Below are 18382 nucleotides of genomic sequence, written 5' to 3'. Positions count from 1 at the left end.
TCTACTTTTGTATATATTTGAATTTTTCTATTTTAAAAAGTCTTTTTTTAACTTACCAAGAGATATGTATCTATTGAGTGTAGGATTTGATTAACAAAAAGGAGGAATTTTCCCCATAAATTATGTAGCAGAGGCTGAGCGTGGCAGCTCACACCTGTAATCCCACCAATTTGGGAGGCCAAGGTGAGAGGATTTCTTGAAGCCGGGTGTTTGAGACCAGCCTGGGTGACAGAGCATGACTGTGTTTCTGAAAAAAAGAAAAAGGAAACAAAAAGAAAATTATGTTACAGAAATCTGTAGGTTGAGCCATAGATTACAAAGAACTTGTAATCTTTGCTTGTTTTAAGAAATATCCTTTGAAGAAATTAAGTCAACCTTCTTAAGCCCCAGGTGAAAACTGCCTCTCAGAATCACATAGTATATCAAATATCAAACTCATATAGCTTCATAAAGCCGATAACTAAACAGTTACGAAAGGTAAGTTGTCAAGACTTACTTAGTAAAACTGAATTGGAGTTCAGTTATTCATATGCTCTCTTTCTGTGTATTTATTGAGTATTGAGCTTGTTGTGCTGATTTTCAACCTTTGGAAGTAAAAGCGTGAGATTTATTGCTTTGTTGCTAGGTTTTAGGCAACAACCAGAGGCCCTAGTTTTACTTTTCTTTTTCTACTCTGACTTGAGTCTGGTAGAAAATTAATTCCGTTTCTTAGCAACCCAGATGAGCAAAATTTAAATGTACTTTGGCTTCTTTTGTAAAGCAAAGGATAATGTTTCCCTTAAAAACTGTTAGTCTCTCTTGGCTTTACAGAAAAGATTTGCTGAGATATATTACTCTAAAACTTTTATGAAAAGCTATCTTTCAAACGGTAAGTGAAGTAACTGGTTTTCTAATGAATGCTCCTGCCTTTTGTTTTTATTTTGAATTCTTGCTTGTCAAACTGACTAGCTCTTTTGAGCCTGTATGTTTTATATGTTAAGGTATATAAGATGAATTCACTTATGCGAAAAGCAATTCATTTATCCATGATATAATAAATGAATAAGAAATTATGAAAAGTATATTAAGAAAGAGAAAGCCCTGCTAAAAGACAGTGTTGAATTTCCCTTCATACAAGTTTACAAATGAGCATGAATTTGTGGTCTAAAAAGTTTACCGTGATCACGATAGCAGATTATATTACTTTTTTGTATTGACAATTCATTAAGTTATCAAGTGTATCTGTATCTATTTATTTACCTGTCTATATCTACCTGTCTATCTACCTCCCAGATTTAATGTTATAAAATTAAACTCAGATATGTAGGCAAAGGAACTTTAAATTTGCATATATTTACTAACTAAAGAAATGTATTTATTTTTCTATTAGCAAATTTAAAAGCAGATAACAAAAATATTTAGTGACTTTCCTGGAGAAAATATTTGAGGAAGAAATTCAAATGAATGTTTTTTGCATTGTCACTATTATGGTGAAGTTTTTAATTATTTAGAAAAAAATATTTTTAGACGTTTGGATTTTACATACAGTTTTCAAAACGTGAATGTAATTTTCACAATTTGGCAAACATAGTTATTATGATTGAAATATATAAAATTTGCATTTTTGCAAGGTTGAAAATGATTGAATAGCAATTTCACACAACTCAATCTAAAACATGCAGAATTATGCATAGAATTTGTAGAGACAGAAATCCTTGTCTTAATGATTTTATAATCTAATTAGGAGTTGACATAAATAAATTGTCCAAGTACAAGTCAAAATGAAGATTTGAATTCATTGTTGTATTCAGAAACAGAAAACATAAATCCTGATACAGAGATTTGAAAATGCTTTGATTGGAGGCAGCGTTTAAACTGATCCTTGAGGTATAAATATACTGTCTTAGGTGTAGAGTAAATCTGCTTATTGAATGCAGATAAAGTCATTCTTTTATTTTCAATGAAACTTCTTGGACAACATATAGCTTTATAAAAGCAACATTTACTATTAAATCTTTAAATAAGAATATTACTAATTTATTTTTTCCTTAATTTTTCATATATTTCATAACTTTGTATTTCTCTAATCTTTAGTTTTTTCCATATAAAATGAAAACTATGGTGCACTATTCCATTACAGTCTTCAATTATTCAACTAGACCTCCAGTTGATTTATTTCTGCTTAGGAACTACAAAGACATATGTGATTTTGTGATTTATATGTAATAGAAGCTTAATTTTACATACATATTATTCAAAAGGATAATATGTTATAATAAATGTGTAATATAAGGACAAAATAAGATATCATACAGAAGTGAAATAAATGTGTTCTCTTTTAAAATGTGGCATAGTACATTGAGGCCTTGAATGTACTTGCTTCACTTCAGAACACAATGCAACAAGCTCAGAAACAGAGATGACTATCAAAACCACAATGAGATACCATCTCACACCAGCTAGAATGGCTATCATTAACAAGTCAGGAAACAACAGATGCTGGAGAGGTTGTGGAAAAATAGGAACGCTTTTACACTGTTGGTGGGGGTGTAAATTAGTTCAACCATTGTGGAAGACCGTGTGGCGATTCCTCAAGGGTCTAGAACTAGAAATACCATTTGACCCAGTGATCCTATTTCTGGTTATATACCCGAAGGATTATAAATCGTGCTACTATAAAGACACATACACATATACGTTTATTATGGCACTATTCACAATAGCAAAGACTTGGAACCAACCCAAATGTCCATCAATGATAGACTGGATTAAGAAAATGTGGCACATATACACCAGGAAATACTATGCAGCCATAAAAAAGGATGAGTTCATATCCTTTGCAGGAACATGGATGAAGCTGGAAATCATCATTAGGACAGAAAACCAAACACTACATGTTCTCACTCATATGTTGGAGTTCAACAATGAGAACACATGGACACAGGGCGGGGAACATCACACACTGGAGCCTGTCAGGGGGTGGGAGGCTGGGGGAGGGATAGCATTAGGAGAAATACCTAATGTAAATGTCGAGTTGATGGGTACAGCAAACCAACATGGCACATGTATACCTATGTAACAAACCTGCACAATGTGAACATGTACCCTAGAACTTAAAGTAAAAATAAAAAGAAACAGAGATGACTACTGCACTGAAAAACTACAGCAATTCCAAGTTTGTCAGTTTATCGTGGAAAAGTCTACAATGTTGTATAACAAGTTTAAGAACATGTTTTTGGTTGGTGAAGGAGATTCCATGATCACACAAAGTGCTGAATAAATTTCTTGCTGAACAAAGACAACATGAGGAAGCAAATAAAACCAAAGATTAAGGGAAGAAAGGGCCAAACAAAAGCTAGAAAAGGGCTGGGTGTGGTGTCTCACTCCTGTAATTCCAGCACTTTGGAAAGCTGAGACGGGCAGTTCATGAGGTCAAGAGATCGAGACCATCCTGGCCAACACGGTGAAACCCCGTCTCTACTAAAAACACAAAAAAATTAACTGGGCGTGGTGGCGCACACCTGTAGTCCCAGCTACTCGGGAGGCTGAGGCAGGAGAATCGCTTGAACCCAGGAGGCGGAGGTTGCAGTGAGCTGAGATCGTGCCACTGCATCACTCCAGCCTGGTGACAGAATGAGACTCCATCTAAAAAAAAAAAAAAGTCTAGAAAAGAAACAGACACAAGGACTCTAAGTGGAGGATCTGATGCTCGAGACAGTAATTAACCACAACACAATGGAGAGAGCAATGAAGACAGCGCACAACCATGAGGCCAGCACTAAGAAACAGCCATCCAGTGATGAGAGAAAGACGGAAATATCTCTGATGGATTCTACTAGGTTGACATACCTGGAATGTACAGAGCACTTGAGAAGTTTGTAAAGTTTTCATTTAACATATTTAGACAGCTGAAAGTTTAAAAATTTTTATAAGCATAGGTTTTGATGTTGACAACTTGTTTTGAGGGAAAAATCCCTGTATCTTTGTTTAAAGGTAATTAAATAGTATCAATAACTGTTCCTGTGCAGTAGTAACAGCCACCTTATATAGTAAATGTTGGGCAAAATCCATTTAGAAAGTGTTAAATGGCATTTCCAGACATGGTTGTAGTGTATTTATAATTAGTGCATGTATATTAATGTATAATTGCTAGTAGAACAAAGTTATATTTTTAAAACTGTGACTTGTAGAAACCTTTCCAGTTTTCCCAAATACCATGTGTTTTGTATATAGTTTATACAAATCTTTAATTTTCCAGACTGTCTTTTCAGTTTGTGGGTTTTGTGAAATTTAAGCATTCTTATGTTAGACAAAAGGTTACAAAAAGTACTCACTCTCTTCTTTTATCAAAAGTTAATTTTAATCTCAGTCTACATCATGCTACATTCTCCCGCTTCTTTGAAATAATGTGTGGTCTGTATGCCTTTTTGTATGACAACTATTAAAAGATAACCAACTGGCATGAACTGACTGAGAATTCTAAGTATAAAACTCATGTTAATTTTTGAGGGTCATTTAGTTTTGCGACAGGGTATTTGGTGAAGGCTTGTAACTTCCCTGCAGACAACAGGTTGAGTATATATAGGAATGAATCTGGCTTTAGGTCTCAGTCATTTGAGATCTTTTATTGGTAGCCACAAGTAACTAAAACTGAAAACTAAGCTTATTTTTGAGAAATGGCTCAAGTTTCTGGTTTTTTCTTTTTTTAAGTTGTACTCATTAAGGAAGTCACTAGATAGCATTTCACTGGAAAAAAAAAAATCAATCCATGATGCTTATGTGGTAAATATAAGAAAATGCTATGTAAGGAAACTAATCTATTTGAAAACATGGTTATATTAGAAGAAAAATTTTATTTTCATTTCTCTATCATACACATGGAAGAATTGTAAAAATACAAGCATGAGCTGCTCCAATGTACTTTGATAGTTTGTATATTGGCATGTATGGACTAAATCAGGGTGAAACCAATGTTAATACAAAATTTAAGGGTATGTTAACTAAAGCAGGGGCCCCCAACCCAAACCAGGCCACACAACAGGAGGTGAACGGTGGGCCAGAGAGCAAAGCTTCATCTGTATTTACAGTCACTCCCCATTGTTTCCATTACCGTCTGAGCTCTGCCTCCTGTCAGATCAGTGGTGGCTTTAGAGTCTTACAGGAGCGTGAACCCTATTGTAAGCTGCACATGTGCTCCTTATGAGAATCAAAAGACTGATGATCTGTCACTGTCTCTAATCACCCCCAGATGGGACAGTCTGGTTGAAGGAAAACAAGCTCAAGACTCCCACTAATTCTACATTATGGTGACTTGTATAATTATTTCATTACACATTGCATGTAATAGCAATAGAAATAAAGTGCACAGTAAGTGTAATGCACTTAAATCACTCTGAAACCACCTCCCCATCCTTCCTCAGTCTGTGGAAAAGTTGTCTCCCACGAAATCACTCCCTGGTGCCAAAAAGATTGGGGACTGCTGAACTAAAGGATGGTATTTCTAAGATATTTTGACTATTAAGTCGTTTAATACTTTTCAATAAGTAGGATATTTACCATGTTTTGAAACTATATGAATGTGGGAAAATGACTTAAGACTAACGTTCAGGTGTGACATTGTATGGTTTGACCCTCTAGGATAATTGTTTTTCTCTACAGATTATAATTTTTGAATTATTTCAGTAATTAGGTTTTTGCTTTGGAAAGATCTTACGATGGAACTAGGAATTACTGCTTTGAGAGAACCTGCGTATATACTGGTAATTATCTGTTTCATCCTTAGTACAATTTTAACTTGTACAGATTTATTCTAATTAACCCATGAGGATCAATGTGTAAACTTGTTTTGATTAATTATACTAAATATTGTTGCTAAGTATAGTTAACCTAATCTGCTATGAAACATTAGAAATGATTTCTTCCATCCTACTGTATGTTTTTTACCCATTAACCAACTTGTTCTCATAACCCCCTCTTACCCACCCACTCTTCCCAGTCTGTGATATTCATCATTCTATTTTCTATGTCCATGTGATCAAGTTTTTTTAACTCCCACATACCAGTGAGAACATGCAGCGTTTGTCTTTCTGTGCCTGATTTATTTCGCTTAACATAATGACTTCTATCTCCATCCATGTTACTGCAAAAGACCAGGATTTTGTCCAGGCGCAGTGGCTCTATAATCCCAGTACTTTGGGAGGCCAAGGCGGGTGGATCGCCAGAGGTCAGAACAAAAATAAGCCAGGCGTGGTGGCGGGCGCCTGTAATCCCAGCTACTTGGGAGGCTGAGGCATGAGAATCACCTGAACACGGGAGGCAGAGGTTGCAGTGAGCTGAGACCATGCCATTGTACTCCGGCCTGGGCAACAAGGCCAAAACTCCATCTCAAAACAAAACAAAACAAAACAAAACGAAAGACAGGATTTCATTCTTTATTTTATGGTTGACTGGTATTCTACTGTGTGTGTATATACCACATTTTTTAAATCTTGTGTTCAATTGGTGGATACAGCTAGATTTTATATCTTTGCTAATTTGGGAGTTTTTTGTTTTTGTTTTGTTTTTTGTTTTTTTTTTTTCTGTGACAGGATCTTACTCTGTCACCCAGGCAGGATCATGATCCAGCAGTGGCATGATCATGGCTCACTGCAGCCCCAAACTCCCCAGACTCAGGAGATCTTCCTACCTCAGCCTCCCGAGTAGCTGGGATGACAGGCACATGCCACCAAGCCTGGCTAATGTAGAGACAGGGTCTCACCATGTTGCCCAGGATTGTCTGAAACTTCTTTTCTTTTGGAAAAATATTCCACAGTGGGATTTCTGGATATTATGGTAGTTCTGTTTTTACTTTTTTGAGAAATCTCCATACTGTAGTGATTGTACTAATTTACATTCTCACCAACAGTGTATACATAGTTTCCTTTCTTCTACACCCTTGCCAGCATATGCTATTTTTTGTCTTGGAAAATAGCCATTCTAACTGTGGTGGTTTTGATTTGCATTTCTATGTGATTAGTGATTTAGAGCAATTTTTCATATATCTGTTGGTCTTTTGTATGCCTTCTCCTGAGAACTTATTCTTGTGCTTTGTCCACTTTTTACTAGGATTGTTTGGGGTTTTTGCTGTTGAGCTGTTTAAGTTCCTTGTATATGTTGGATATTAGTTCTCTGTTGGATGATTAGTTGGCACATATTCTCTTCTATTCCACAGATTGTCCCATCACTCTGTTGTTTATTTTGCTGTGCAGAGTCTTTTAGTTGAACATAGTCCCATTTGTCTATTTTTGTTTTTATTGGTTATGCTTTTGAGGTTTTAGCCATAAAATCTTTGCCTAAACCAATGTCCTGAGGAGCTTTCCCTATGTTTTTTTGTAGTAGTTTTATAATATCAGGTTTTATGTTAAAGTCTTTAATCCATCTTAAGTTGTTTTTTGTATATGGTGAGAAATAGGGTTCCAATTTCATTCTCCTGCATGTGGTTATCCAGTTATATGGTTATATGGTTATTTATTTATTTATATATATATATAGGATATTTTTGCTCAGTATCATATATAATATATTATATATATTTATATATTACATATAGTATATATTATATATTGGGATCTTTTTGCCCATATATAACCATATATATTATTACATATAAACATATATATTATTATATGTATTATATACAACCATATACATTATATATATATATAAAAAACCATAAAAGATCCCAAATTGCCAAAGTAATACTGAGCAAAAAGGACAAAGTTGTAAACATCACACTACCTATCTTCAAAACATATTGCAAATCTAGAGTAATCAAAACAGCATGGTATTGGTATAAAAATTGACGCATATACCACAGGTACAGAATAGAGAATCCAGAAATAAATCCACATATTTACATTTAACTTATCTTCCTCAAAGCCACCAAGAACCTACATTGGGGAAGAAAAACCCTCTTCAATACATAGTTGAAAAACTGGATAACCACATGCAGAGTTTTTCTCTGCTATGTTTCAGAAACAATGAACACTGACTGATACACATGTCAAAGTCTTCAAAGCGCATTAAGTTTAATCTTAAAGTGGAAGGTTTAATTAAGGGCAGGCTGTACTAAGGTTAGACATACCATCAGCCAAATACACCAGTGGTCATTGACCTCTTAAACTTTCCAGTCTTGCACTGATCGTCACCTCCACAGCAAATATCTGATGAAATCTTTTCTTATCCAAGTGTAAAGACTTATTTTTTAGCCCAGCATCTTATTTTTTGTTATTTAGTTTTCCACAATATTTAGATGAGCATTTATGTGAATGAGTGAATAGATTTGCACTGTGTCGTTATCTAAACATGAAAACAGGATCAGTAACTTTTCTTGGATTTGGGCTTACTATTGATAAACCCTCTAGAATACATAGTTTTAAGCATTGTCTATGCAGGTGATTGGCAATAGTTAGATGAATTTATGAGGAATACTGCAGAGTCTCTGAATTCTCTGACTGAACTCAGGCCTCCTTGATCCCACAATTAAAATATTAGCATAAGCATGGTATTGTCATTTTTGCTTAAATTTTATTCTCACTTTTTATGTAAAATTATATTGTCTTGGAGATAGCAAGGATGAGCAATAATCCTCCATTTAAGTGTCCATAAAATTATAAATTTAATCCTGCAAAACCAACTAAAATGTATTTCATTTGCACTGGACTTTTCCTACCACCATTCCAAGGATTAGTGTCATGCTCATGCTGAAGAAAATAAAATAATTTGCAGTTATTTATTGATTTCTCATCATTTATGTCATGTTGTCCTGAGGTTGGATCTAAACTTTGAGTTCCTAATCATTGCTCAGATTGTGTGGCCTCATAAGATTGTGTATAATAAGTAAACAAGCATGTGTATACTTGTTAACTTGATGAGTTTCTGTATGTCACACTTTAAGCCTTTTTAAAAATAAAGTGCTGGGCTATGCTTGGTGGCTCATGCCTGTAATCTAAGCACTTTGGGAGGCTGAGGCAGGAGGTTCGCTGGAACCCAGAAATTCGAAATCAGCCTGGGAAACATAGAGACCTCATCTCTTTCAAAAAATTTAAGAAATAGTAATTATATGCAAAAAAAAAAAAAAAATTTAAGCGCTGGTCTTTTTTGTTAATGTTAAACATTTACCAGAGTCACTTGCACACAGATATTTCTTCAACTTAAAAAAAAGCTACCAGTCAAAATTCCATGAACATGTTGATTGCTTTAATATATTAATATACTGATGGGTAATATGCTGATATCTATTAATATATATTACTCATGTTATCCTATTAACTAAAACTATTGGTGAGCAAAATTTGAGCACCAAGAAAGTAGAAATGTACTTTTGCATGATATTAAAATATGACGGTAAAAACAAACAAACAATGAAAATGACATTAAATTATATTTGACCAGAACTCACAAAGGCCGTTAGGAAATCCAAGTGTCTAGAGATGATGGCTGTGTAAGAACCTAGATAATCTTCATATAGAAAATGCAAAGATTTCTACAATGTGGCTGAGTTTACTGATGGTGCTGGTAACTTTGCTGGCCATCTGAAAACTGCCAAGGAAGGCTCTTGCCTCTTTAAGTGTTTTTGAAAAGGGAAGGTTTTATTAAGTCATCACCTCCACAGAGTACCTTCCAATTGTCATGAGAGCTTTGTGTAACACATGAGAAAATAGACCACCAGCATGATTTCCATAGAGGCATGAAGAACTGGACCACTGTTATTCTTCTAGGGGCAGAGAACTGAACCTGTCTCATTCTGTCTCTGAGGAAGCCACAGTGATAAAGAGATTGAGATTAAAGCAAGAACAGAAAATGTCTTTCTAACTGAAAGGATACATATGTTATCTAAAGTAATATCCTGGGATCACGTGGCAATCACAACTACCATAATATGTGAATTTGTTAGCGTTTCATGAATATTTATGCTATTCCTTCCCCAGACATTCAGAAAATACTTGGGAGATGCAATGATCCATGCCTAGGTTTGTTTGGCAGTAAAATAAAACCTTGATGTGAATTCCTGCAGTCTTTTCTTTTAGTGTAGTCTGTTTTCCCAAATACCCAGAAGCGGGTGGGAAAACAAACTTGAATTCCAATGTTTTAATTATTATATCATTTTAGATAGAAACTCAGAACCTCTATTTTTGAGCACCAATCTGTAGATGTTGGAGATTTGTTTTAAATAATCTCTGGAGCTCATTGACCTGTCTAGAAGAAGAATAGATAAGGCATAAGGATTGAGCAAAATTTACTTTTGAAAATTTTACTTTTTTCTTTGACAATGTCTGATCCTGCCCTTTGGGAAGGATAAAGCTCTGTAAAAGCACAGGGCCAGCTCCTGTTTTCTGAACCCTTTCTATGGATGGGGATGAATCTATGCATTCCACTTATCAGAGTAGGTTTACCCTCATGGATTACATTTGAGGTCCCACATCTGAGTGGTTGACATATTGTGCCAATATAGCTAGCCTAAGTGTCCCTGTATTAGCACTGGCTTGTTTAATAAGTTATCAGCTGGTGGAAGGACCTAGGAGACTGTATATATAAGCTGAGAGAGAGGCATCAGTGATATAGGGATCTGTGCCAACTGTACATTCAGCCTACTTTTGTCTTTCGCATTTTCTCTTGCCCTAAAACATATTGCATTCATTATAGGATAGATGGTTGCTGTGACCATTTGGTTTATGACTTGGTAGGTCTAATAGCACTTCAGCTCAAGCTGGACAACTCTGGATTTATACTTACTTGACATGCCTTTCTCACTAAGCTTAATGATTTCTAGGTTTCATTTAATGACATTCACTTTAACATTTAGATGACATTGTAGGGTGATTAATTGGCTTAATTTCAATATTGTTGTGTCTCAGGGACTAGGGAGGCCAGAAGAGGAAGAGAGAGAGGGAAATGGCCCATCGGTGGAGCAGTCAGTACACACACAACATTTATCAATTAAGTTTGCTGTCTTATGTGGACGTGCTCATGCTGCCCTTAAACGATTACAATAGTAACATCAAAGATCACTGATCACAGACCATCATAACAGACATAATAATAATACACCAGTTTAAAACACTGTACAAATCATTAAAATTTGACCTAGGACACAAAATGAGAGCATGCTGTTGGAAAAATGGTGCAGATAGACTTGCTTGAGGCAGGTTAGCCACAAAATTTTAACACAATGGAAATGCAGTATCTATGAAGCACAATAAATTGCAGAATGATAAAATGAGTTATGTCTGTATATAGAAAAAGAACTAATTTGATTGTGTTTATCTTAAATTCTGTGACCTTAATGGACTCACTTCTTAATTTTAGGAGGTTTCTAAAATAGATTTGTTTGGATTTCTATGCAGACAGTCATGTCTGTTGTAAATAGGGACTATTCTATTTTTTCCATCCTGATCTGTATGTCCTTTAATTATTTTCTTGTCTTATTGCACAGTGTATAACTTCCAGCACTGTTTTGCATAAGGGTGATAAAAGCAGACATAGTTCCTTTATTCTTGATTTAGAGAGAAACCATTCAGTTTTTCACCACTAAATATGATGTTAGTATAGCTATGTCCTACATAACACTTTGGTCACTGATGGACGGCATATATGAGAGTGGTCCCACAAGACTATAATGGGAATGAAAAAATCATATTGCCAACTGATGTTTTAGCCATGATAATGTTGTAGCACAATGCATTACTTACATGTTTGTGGGATTGCTGCTGTAAACAATCCTACTGTACTCCCAGTGTGGTATAAAAGCAAACAACTATGCATTTTACTATACATTTACTACATTTTACTAAAATTTTTGTCATTATTTTATTTTATTTTATTTTATTTTAGAATGGAGTCTTGCTCTGTTGCCCAGGCTGGAGTGCAGTGGTGCAATCTCAGCTCACTGCAACCTCTGCCTCCTGGGTTCAAGTGATTCTTGTGTCTCAGCCTCACAAGTAGCTGAGATTACAAATGTGCATCACCATGCTTGGCCAATTTTTTATGTTTTTGGCAGAGATGGGGTTTCACCATTTTGGTCAGGCTTTTCTTGAACTCCCAACTACAAATGATCTGCCTACCTCAGCCTCCCAAAGTACTGAGATTGCAGGTGTGAGCCACTGTGCCTGGCCTTTGTCATTATTTTAGAGTGTACTCCTTTTACTTATAAAAATGTTAACTCCTAAACAGTCTCAGGCAAGTCCATCAAGAGGTGTTCCAGAAGAAAACATTGCTATCATAGGAGACAACATCTTCATGCATGCTCTTACCCGTGAAGACCTTTCAGTGGAAAAAGATACGGAGGTAGAAGACTGATACTGATGATCTTGATACTAGGTAGACTTAGGCTGTTGCATGTATTTGTGTCTTAGTTTTTAATAACAAATTTTAAAAGTAAATAATAAAAATAAAAATTTCACAAGCAGAAAAGTGTTTGTAGAACAAAGATATACAAAAAGATAATCTTTTGTACAGCTTCATAATATTTGTGTTTTAAGTTGTGTTATTACAAAGTAGAATCAAATTATTATTAAAAATTAAAAAGTTTATAAAGTAAAAGTTATAGTAAGCTACAGTTAATTTATTGTTGAAGAAAGAAAAATGCTTTAATGAATTCAGTGTAGCCTAAGTGTACAGTGTTTATAAAGTCTGCAGTATCATACAGTAATGTCCTAGGCCTTCATATTCACTCACCACTCACTCACTTACTCACCCAGGCAACTTCCAGTCCTGTAAGCTCCATTTATGGTAAGTGCCCTATACAGGTGTACCATTTACAAAATCTTTTATGTTATTTTTTTTACGTGCATTGTATGTATTTAGATATGCTTAGATACATAAATACCATAGTTGGTGAGTGTTACCAAACTGTTACCATAAATGTAACACTTACTGTGTTATAATAGCCTACAGTATTCAGTACAGTCATATGCTGTACAGGTTTGTCACCTAAGAGGGATGAGCTATTCCATATAGCCTAGGTGTATAGTGGTTACAATATATACCATCTAGATCTGTCTAAGTACACTCTAGGACATTCGCACAATGGCAAAATCACTTGACAGAACATTTCTCAGAATGTATCCACATCATTAAACAACACATGACTGTCTAATGTTAGCTTTTTGTAGATGCTTTTTATCAAGTTGATGAAGTTTCCTCTATTCCCGCTTTATAGAGAGCTTTTATCATGAATGGATATCGAAATGTGTTAAATGTTTATTATGCATCAACTGATATAATGTAACTTTCCTTCTTTTGTTTGTTAATGTGGTGGATTATTTTGATTGACTTTGTGACATTTAATCAGGCTTATTTTTCTGGAAACAATCCCCCACTGGACGTGGGTAAATTTTGAAAAATATACTGTAGAAGTCCATTTGTTAAGTAAGTTATACATATCTTTATATATATATGTATATATGTGTGTGTGTGTGTGTGTGTGTGTGTGTGTGTGTGTGTGTGTATACACACTCTCTCTCTCTCTCCGGGTTTTAGTATCAGTGTAATAATAGCTTCAAAAAAATAAATTGGAAAATGTTCTTTTTCTGTTTTCTGGAAAAGATAGTGTAAAATTGGTGTTAACTTTTTTTAAAACACGTTAGAATTCTCCAGTGAAACCATCTAAACCTAGATATTTCTTTTTTAGTAGTTTTAAAATTATGAATTCTATTTTCTTAATGGTTATAGAGTTATTCACATGATCTATTCCTGCGTGGTGAGTGGAGTTAGTTTGTGTTGCAGCAGGAACACTGCATTTTGTCCATTTTGTCTAAGTTGTCTAATTTATGTCTGTGGAGTGGTTTGAAATATTCCTTGATTGTCCTTTGTAATGTGTGGTGTCTGTAGTGATATCGCCTGTTTCATTATGATATTTAAAATTTGTGTCTTTTCCTTTTAATTTCTGCTTGAGTTTGCTAAATTTCATTAATCTTTTAACAGAGCTATCTCTTTGTTTCATTGATTTAACTATTGTTTTTCTCTTTTAAATGTGTTTTCTGTTCTTATCTTCATTAATCCCCACCCTCTACTTGCTTTCAGTTTATTCTGTTCTTCTTTTTCTAGGTTCCTGAGGTGGAAATCTATCGCTCACTCGAGACTTTTCCTCTTTACTAATGCATTTATTGCTATAAGTTTCCTTCTCAGTACTTTGATATGTCACAGCTTCATATTTATCCAGTTTAACATATTTTTTAAATTTTTCCTTGAGACCTCTTCTTTGACCAATAGATTATTTAGAAGTGTGTTTTTAAATTTCCAAGTGTTTGGGAATTTTCATATCTTTCTTATGCTGATTTCCAATTGGATTCCCTACAATGATTTCTGGTTTTCACCTGCTCTGGTTGATTATTATCTCTTTTAAATTTGCTATGGTGAGTTTTAGGGCCTAGGATAGCTCTATCTTGCCATGTGTTTTGTCAGCATTCGAAAAAATATGTGTATTCTGCTGTTGTGTGGAATATTCTGTAAATGCCAAATAGATTCTTTTGGTTAATGGCATTTTGAGTTGTTTTATATTCTTGCTGATTTTTTCCCTCTTTTTAAAAACATGAAATGCTTCACAAAATTTTGTGTAATCTATGTGCAGGAGCCGTGTTAATCTTGTCTGCATCATTCTAATTTTAGAAAGCGCTGCCAAAGCCAACACTCCTTGCTGATTTTCTGTCTGGTTCTATCAATTATTGAAAAAGGCATGAGGAAATTTCTAACTATAATTGTGGATTCATCTATATCTCCTTTCAGTTCTGGCAGTTTTCTTTTTAAAAAAAATCAAAAAAAATTATTTAATTAAGCATAAAGTTACTTTCACCTTTATCTACAACCACAGTGAATGTAGTTCTTGGCATGAAGACACAGTCTTTAGAATTTAAAGCCTCCCCACCTGCGAGATTACATATATAAAGCTTCCACTATTGTTTCCATAGTAGTGGATTAGTTCCCGAGATTAAAAGTTATACAATCTAGAATATACTAAAATGGAAATGATGTACTCATAGATTTGTATTTAAATCATCTTTATTTTCAAAATACTATCCTAAGAACTATAATGCCATTAAACTTCAATTTGAGAAAAGTGTAATCACTTAAGTAACAGCAGTTACTTAAACTGAAAATGAGATCAGTCTAAATTACTTTTGAAGAGAGCAAAAATATTGTCAGGTTTCTTGCTGTGGTTCTGGATGTTCAGTAGCAGGCTTCTTTGAAGGCAGAATCAACCTGAAGGGAACTCGCTTCTACCCTCAGAATGTGGGGGTGGGGTAAAATCCAGGTCTTGGGTGAAGGTAAGGAGGAAAACCCCTCGGTGGATAGATGTTTCTCATCGCAAATGGAGCATGTGGTGGACCTGGGAAATCCTTTGGTGGATAGTAACCGCGAGAAACTCCGAACATGGTTCCCGGAGGAGGTGGGGGGAAAGGAGGTCCTCTTCTCATGAACAGGCCCCTTGTATTCACTGGAAACAATGGACCTCTGATTGGAGCTAGAGGTGGAGGAACAAAGCTGGTACCAGTTGCTTCATTTTCAGCAGCGAGAGATGAATCAGGCACATTTAAATTACCAGGATCATCTTTGGCATCATTTCTACTGGATTCCATTTCGGAAGGCATTGACCCATCCATTTTATCCAAAGAAGGCATATTAACACCTCTGAGTTCTGCTGGCCCAGACAGTCTATCAGAATTAGAATAAAATCTGTCTTCCCTTTGTGGAGGAGGAGTTGAATCAGGATATGATTGTCCTGGTGGAGCAAACATCATCCTACGGTCCTGTTCCCACGGAGATGACAGGGACCCAGTGTCAGAAGGAGCCCTGTGAGGATCAGTTAACATATCATAGCTTGGATCTCCTCTTTCATTGGTAATCTGATGGTCCAGAGGATTCCCTGGGCCTCTTGGGCCTCTTCCTCCTCCCTCAAGAAGCACAGGTGAGAGTCTGAGTGGACCCTCCAACAAAGTTTTAGGAGAGAGAAAAGCTCTCATTTCAGATGAAGGCCGACCCAATGGTGAGGGACCATATGGGGAATGCTCTTTGCCAAATGCTGTTTTTGAAACATCAGGTGCACAAGGATCTTTTTCTAAAAGTTCAAATTTAAACTCTTTTTCAGTTAATTTTTGTCTGTTGTGAGCATTTTCTTTCCTTAAATCATTGAGGTTTCTTTCAGCAGTCTGAGCTGCCAACCAATTATCATGTCCTTTTTTCTCGTAGGAAACAACCTGCCTTTGATAAAAATTAATAGTTCTCTCCAATTCTTCTTCAAGATCTTTGGCTAGCTTTCTATAGGTCTCCAATCCTTCAGTGGTATGGCTGATCTTTTTTTCCACTTTAGAAAGTTTCTCTTCTTCCTCTATCCAGTAATTTTCCTCTACTGTCAATTTCTTGTGGAGTTTCATTTCATTTTCTTGATATAATTCAGTCATTATTTTAAGTTTCTGTTGAAGTTTCTGATTCTCACTTTCAAAATACATGTTTTCTGACTGCAAAGATGTGTGTTGAGTCTGAAGATTTTTAATATGCTCTGTAAGCTCTTCCTTTGTTTTGTCAACTTCAGATAACTGAATAATAATGTGGTTTCTTTCTCCTTCTGAGGTTTTTAAAGAAACATTTAACTTAGTAGCATGAATCAGTTTCTTCAAAGCTCCTTTTGGAGGACCATCTAAGTAAGCGCCATTTTCCACTTCGCCGTTCAGTTCTAATTCCAAGTTATCATCATCCATTATGTCCTCTCCAAGCACAGCAGCCGGATCTTTCATCTTCAGCAAGCATTCAGTCAGAGTCTTGATGTGATTTTCTTTATCATTTAGAACTTGTTCTGCGTGTACTTTGGAGTCTTCAAATGTTATTTTCTGTTTATTAAGTTCATTCACTTGTTCTTTCCATACTTCAGCTTCTTGCAAAAGCTGCTTCTGGCTTTCCTGAAGTTGAGAATTTTCATTCAAAGCATCTTTTATTGCTATCTCCTGTCGTTCTTCATTCATGTTAAATATCTTGCAGATGATTTTGGCTTCAGCTATTTGTGATTTGAGGGATTTTGACTCATCTTCTAGAGACCGTATCCTTTTTGAAATATCTGCCATCAATTCATCTTGTTGAGAATGTTTAGATTTCTCTTCTTTGAACTTTTTCTCTAGACAGAGGATTTCATCCTTAAGTTCAGAATTGGACCTGTTCAGCTTTTCACAGGCTGCCTCCAAACTTCGTGCTTCTGCTGCCGCCTTCTCAAAGCTGGCATCCTCTAAAGATGACTCTACTTCATAGCCTTCATACTCTTTTTGAATAAGGTTAAATTTTTCAAGTATTTTACATTTTTCTTCAATTAGTCCAGAAAGCGTTGCAGCAAGTTTTTTTTCTCTTCCCACATAAAGCCGACTCCTAACTGATCTAAAACTTCTCCACAAAAAAAGGAGAACAGCAAAAAATCCAATAACAGCTGCACATACCACCAAGTCCCATGGAAAACCATAAGGATTCGAATCTGGTCTCCTACTTTCAGGCAGTGCTGCCACAAGGCTGCGTAGCTCCTCCAGTACCAGCCCCAAATAGGGCTGAGGAGTAGCGTCTGGCTCCTTCATAGAGCCAAGGCTGCTCTGGGGTCACCACAGTAACACTGGCCACAACAAGCGGTGGAGAACACGCAGCCTTGGTTCTGGAACCCGAATCCGCACGTGGCAACCAAGTGGAGCGGACCACTGCAGAGCCAGCTGCAGGGGGAGTTGGGGAACGCGGGCACCCCACAGGCCTCACAGCCCCATGCTGCCCCTCCCCACCCACCCCCAGCCCCTTTTTACACTTTACATCCTGAGAGAGCTCAGGTCGGAGCCGGACCCTCCTTGGTTCTGGCAGTTTTCACATCACATATTTTGAAGCTCTATTGTTTGGTGAATATACTTTTAAAATTGCTGTCTTCTTCATGGATTAAACCTTTGATCATTATATAATCTCTCTGTTTCTGGCAATTTTCTTTGCTTTGGCTGATATACATACAGACACTTTTGATTTCCTTGCATTAATGTTTGTGTAATATATCTTTTTTCATCCTTTTTATTTGGCCTGCCCTATATTGGTAAATTTCAAGTGAGTTTCTTGCACACAGCATACAAGAAACATATAAGAAAGGGTCATACTTTTAAATACCCTCTTCTACTATCTGTCTCTTGGTAAACCATTCGTAATTCACCTAATTATGGATATTTTAGTCCTTAAGCCTGACATTTTTTGTTTTCTGTATCAATTCTTGTTTCTCTGCTTATTTTTCATGACTTCCTGTGGGTTGTTTGAATATTTGTTTTAGAATTCCATTTTGTTATTCATAGTATTTATAGTGTATCTTCTTTTTTATAGGTTTTTTGTTTGCATTTTATAGCTTAGTATATATTCCTTTATATAT

General features: G+C 35.7%; 1 protein-coding gene and 1 non-coding gene across 4 annotated transcripts; both read right to left on the bottom strand.

Moving 5' to 3' along the window:
• Positions 1-14542: 14542 nt before the first annotated feature.
• Positions 14543-14645, bottom strand: LOC111551650. Its single transcript, XR_002734421.2, has one exon. It is a non-coding gene; the product is annotated as a U6 spliceosomal RNA (small nuclear RNA).
• A 351-nt stretch (positions 14646-14996) lies between these two features.
• On the bottom strand, positions 14997-18097 carry LOC111551648 (cTAGE family member 8-like). 3 transcript variants are annotated; one of them, XM_023225689.2, is made up of 3 exons: positions 17263-17567; positions 16031-17190; positions 15240-15901 (listed from the first exon to the last, which is right to left on the bottom strand). In XM_023225689.2, the coding sequence occupies exons 1-3, from the start codon at positions 17565-17567 to the stop codon at positions 15240-15242; spliced, it is 2127 nt and encodes a 708-aa protein (XP_023081457.2). The 3 variants fall into 3 exon arrangements, with proteins under 3 accessions (XP_023081455.2, XP_023081456.2, XP_023081457.2); XM_023225688.2 differs by having other exon boundaries at positions 15002-17190; XM_023225687.2 differs by having other exon boundaries at positions 14997-18097.
• Between the last annotated feature and the right edge of the window lie 285 nt (positions 18098-18382).

Source organism: Piliocolobus tephrosceles, chromosome 8, assembly GCF_002776525.5.
Source record: "Piliocolobus tephrosceles isolate RC106 chromosome 8, ASM277652v3, whole genome shotgun sequence".
Classification (NCBI taxonomy): Eukaryota; Metazoa; Chordata; class Mammalia; order Primates; family Cercopithecidae; genus Piliocolobus; species Piliocolobus tephrosceles.
Note: the sequence above shows the minus strand (reverse complement) of the source record. Positions and strands in the feature narration are given on the sequence as shown.

Excerpts from the sequence above, each read along its gene's own strand:
- LOC111551648 (XM_023225687.2), bottom strand. The coding sequence starts at position 17,567 with ATGAAGGAGCCAGACGCTACTCCTCAGCCCTATTTGGGGCTGGTACTG.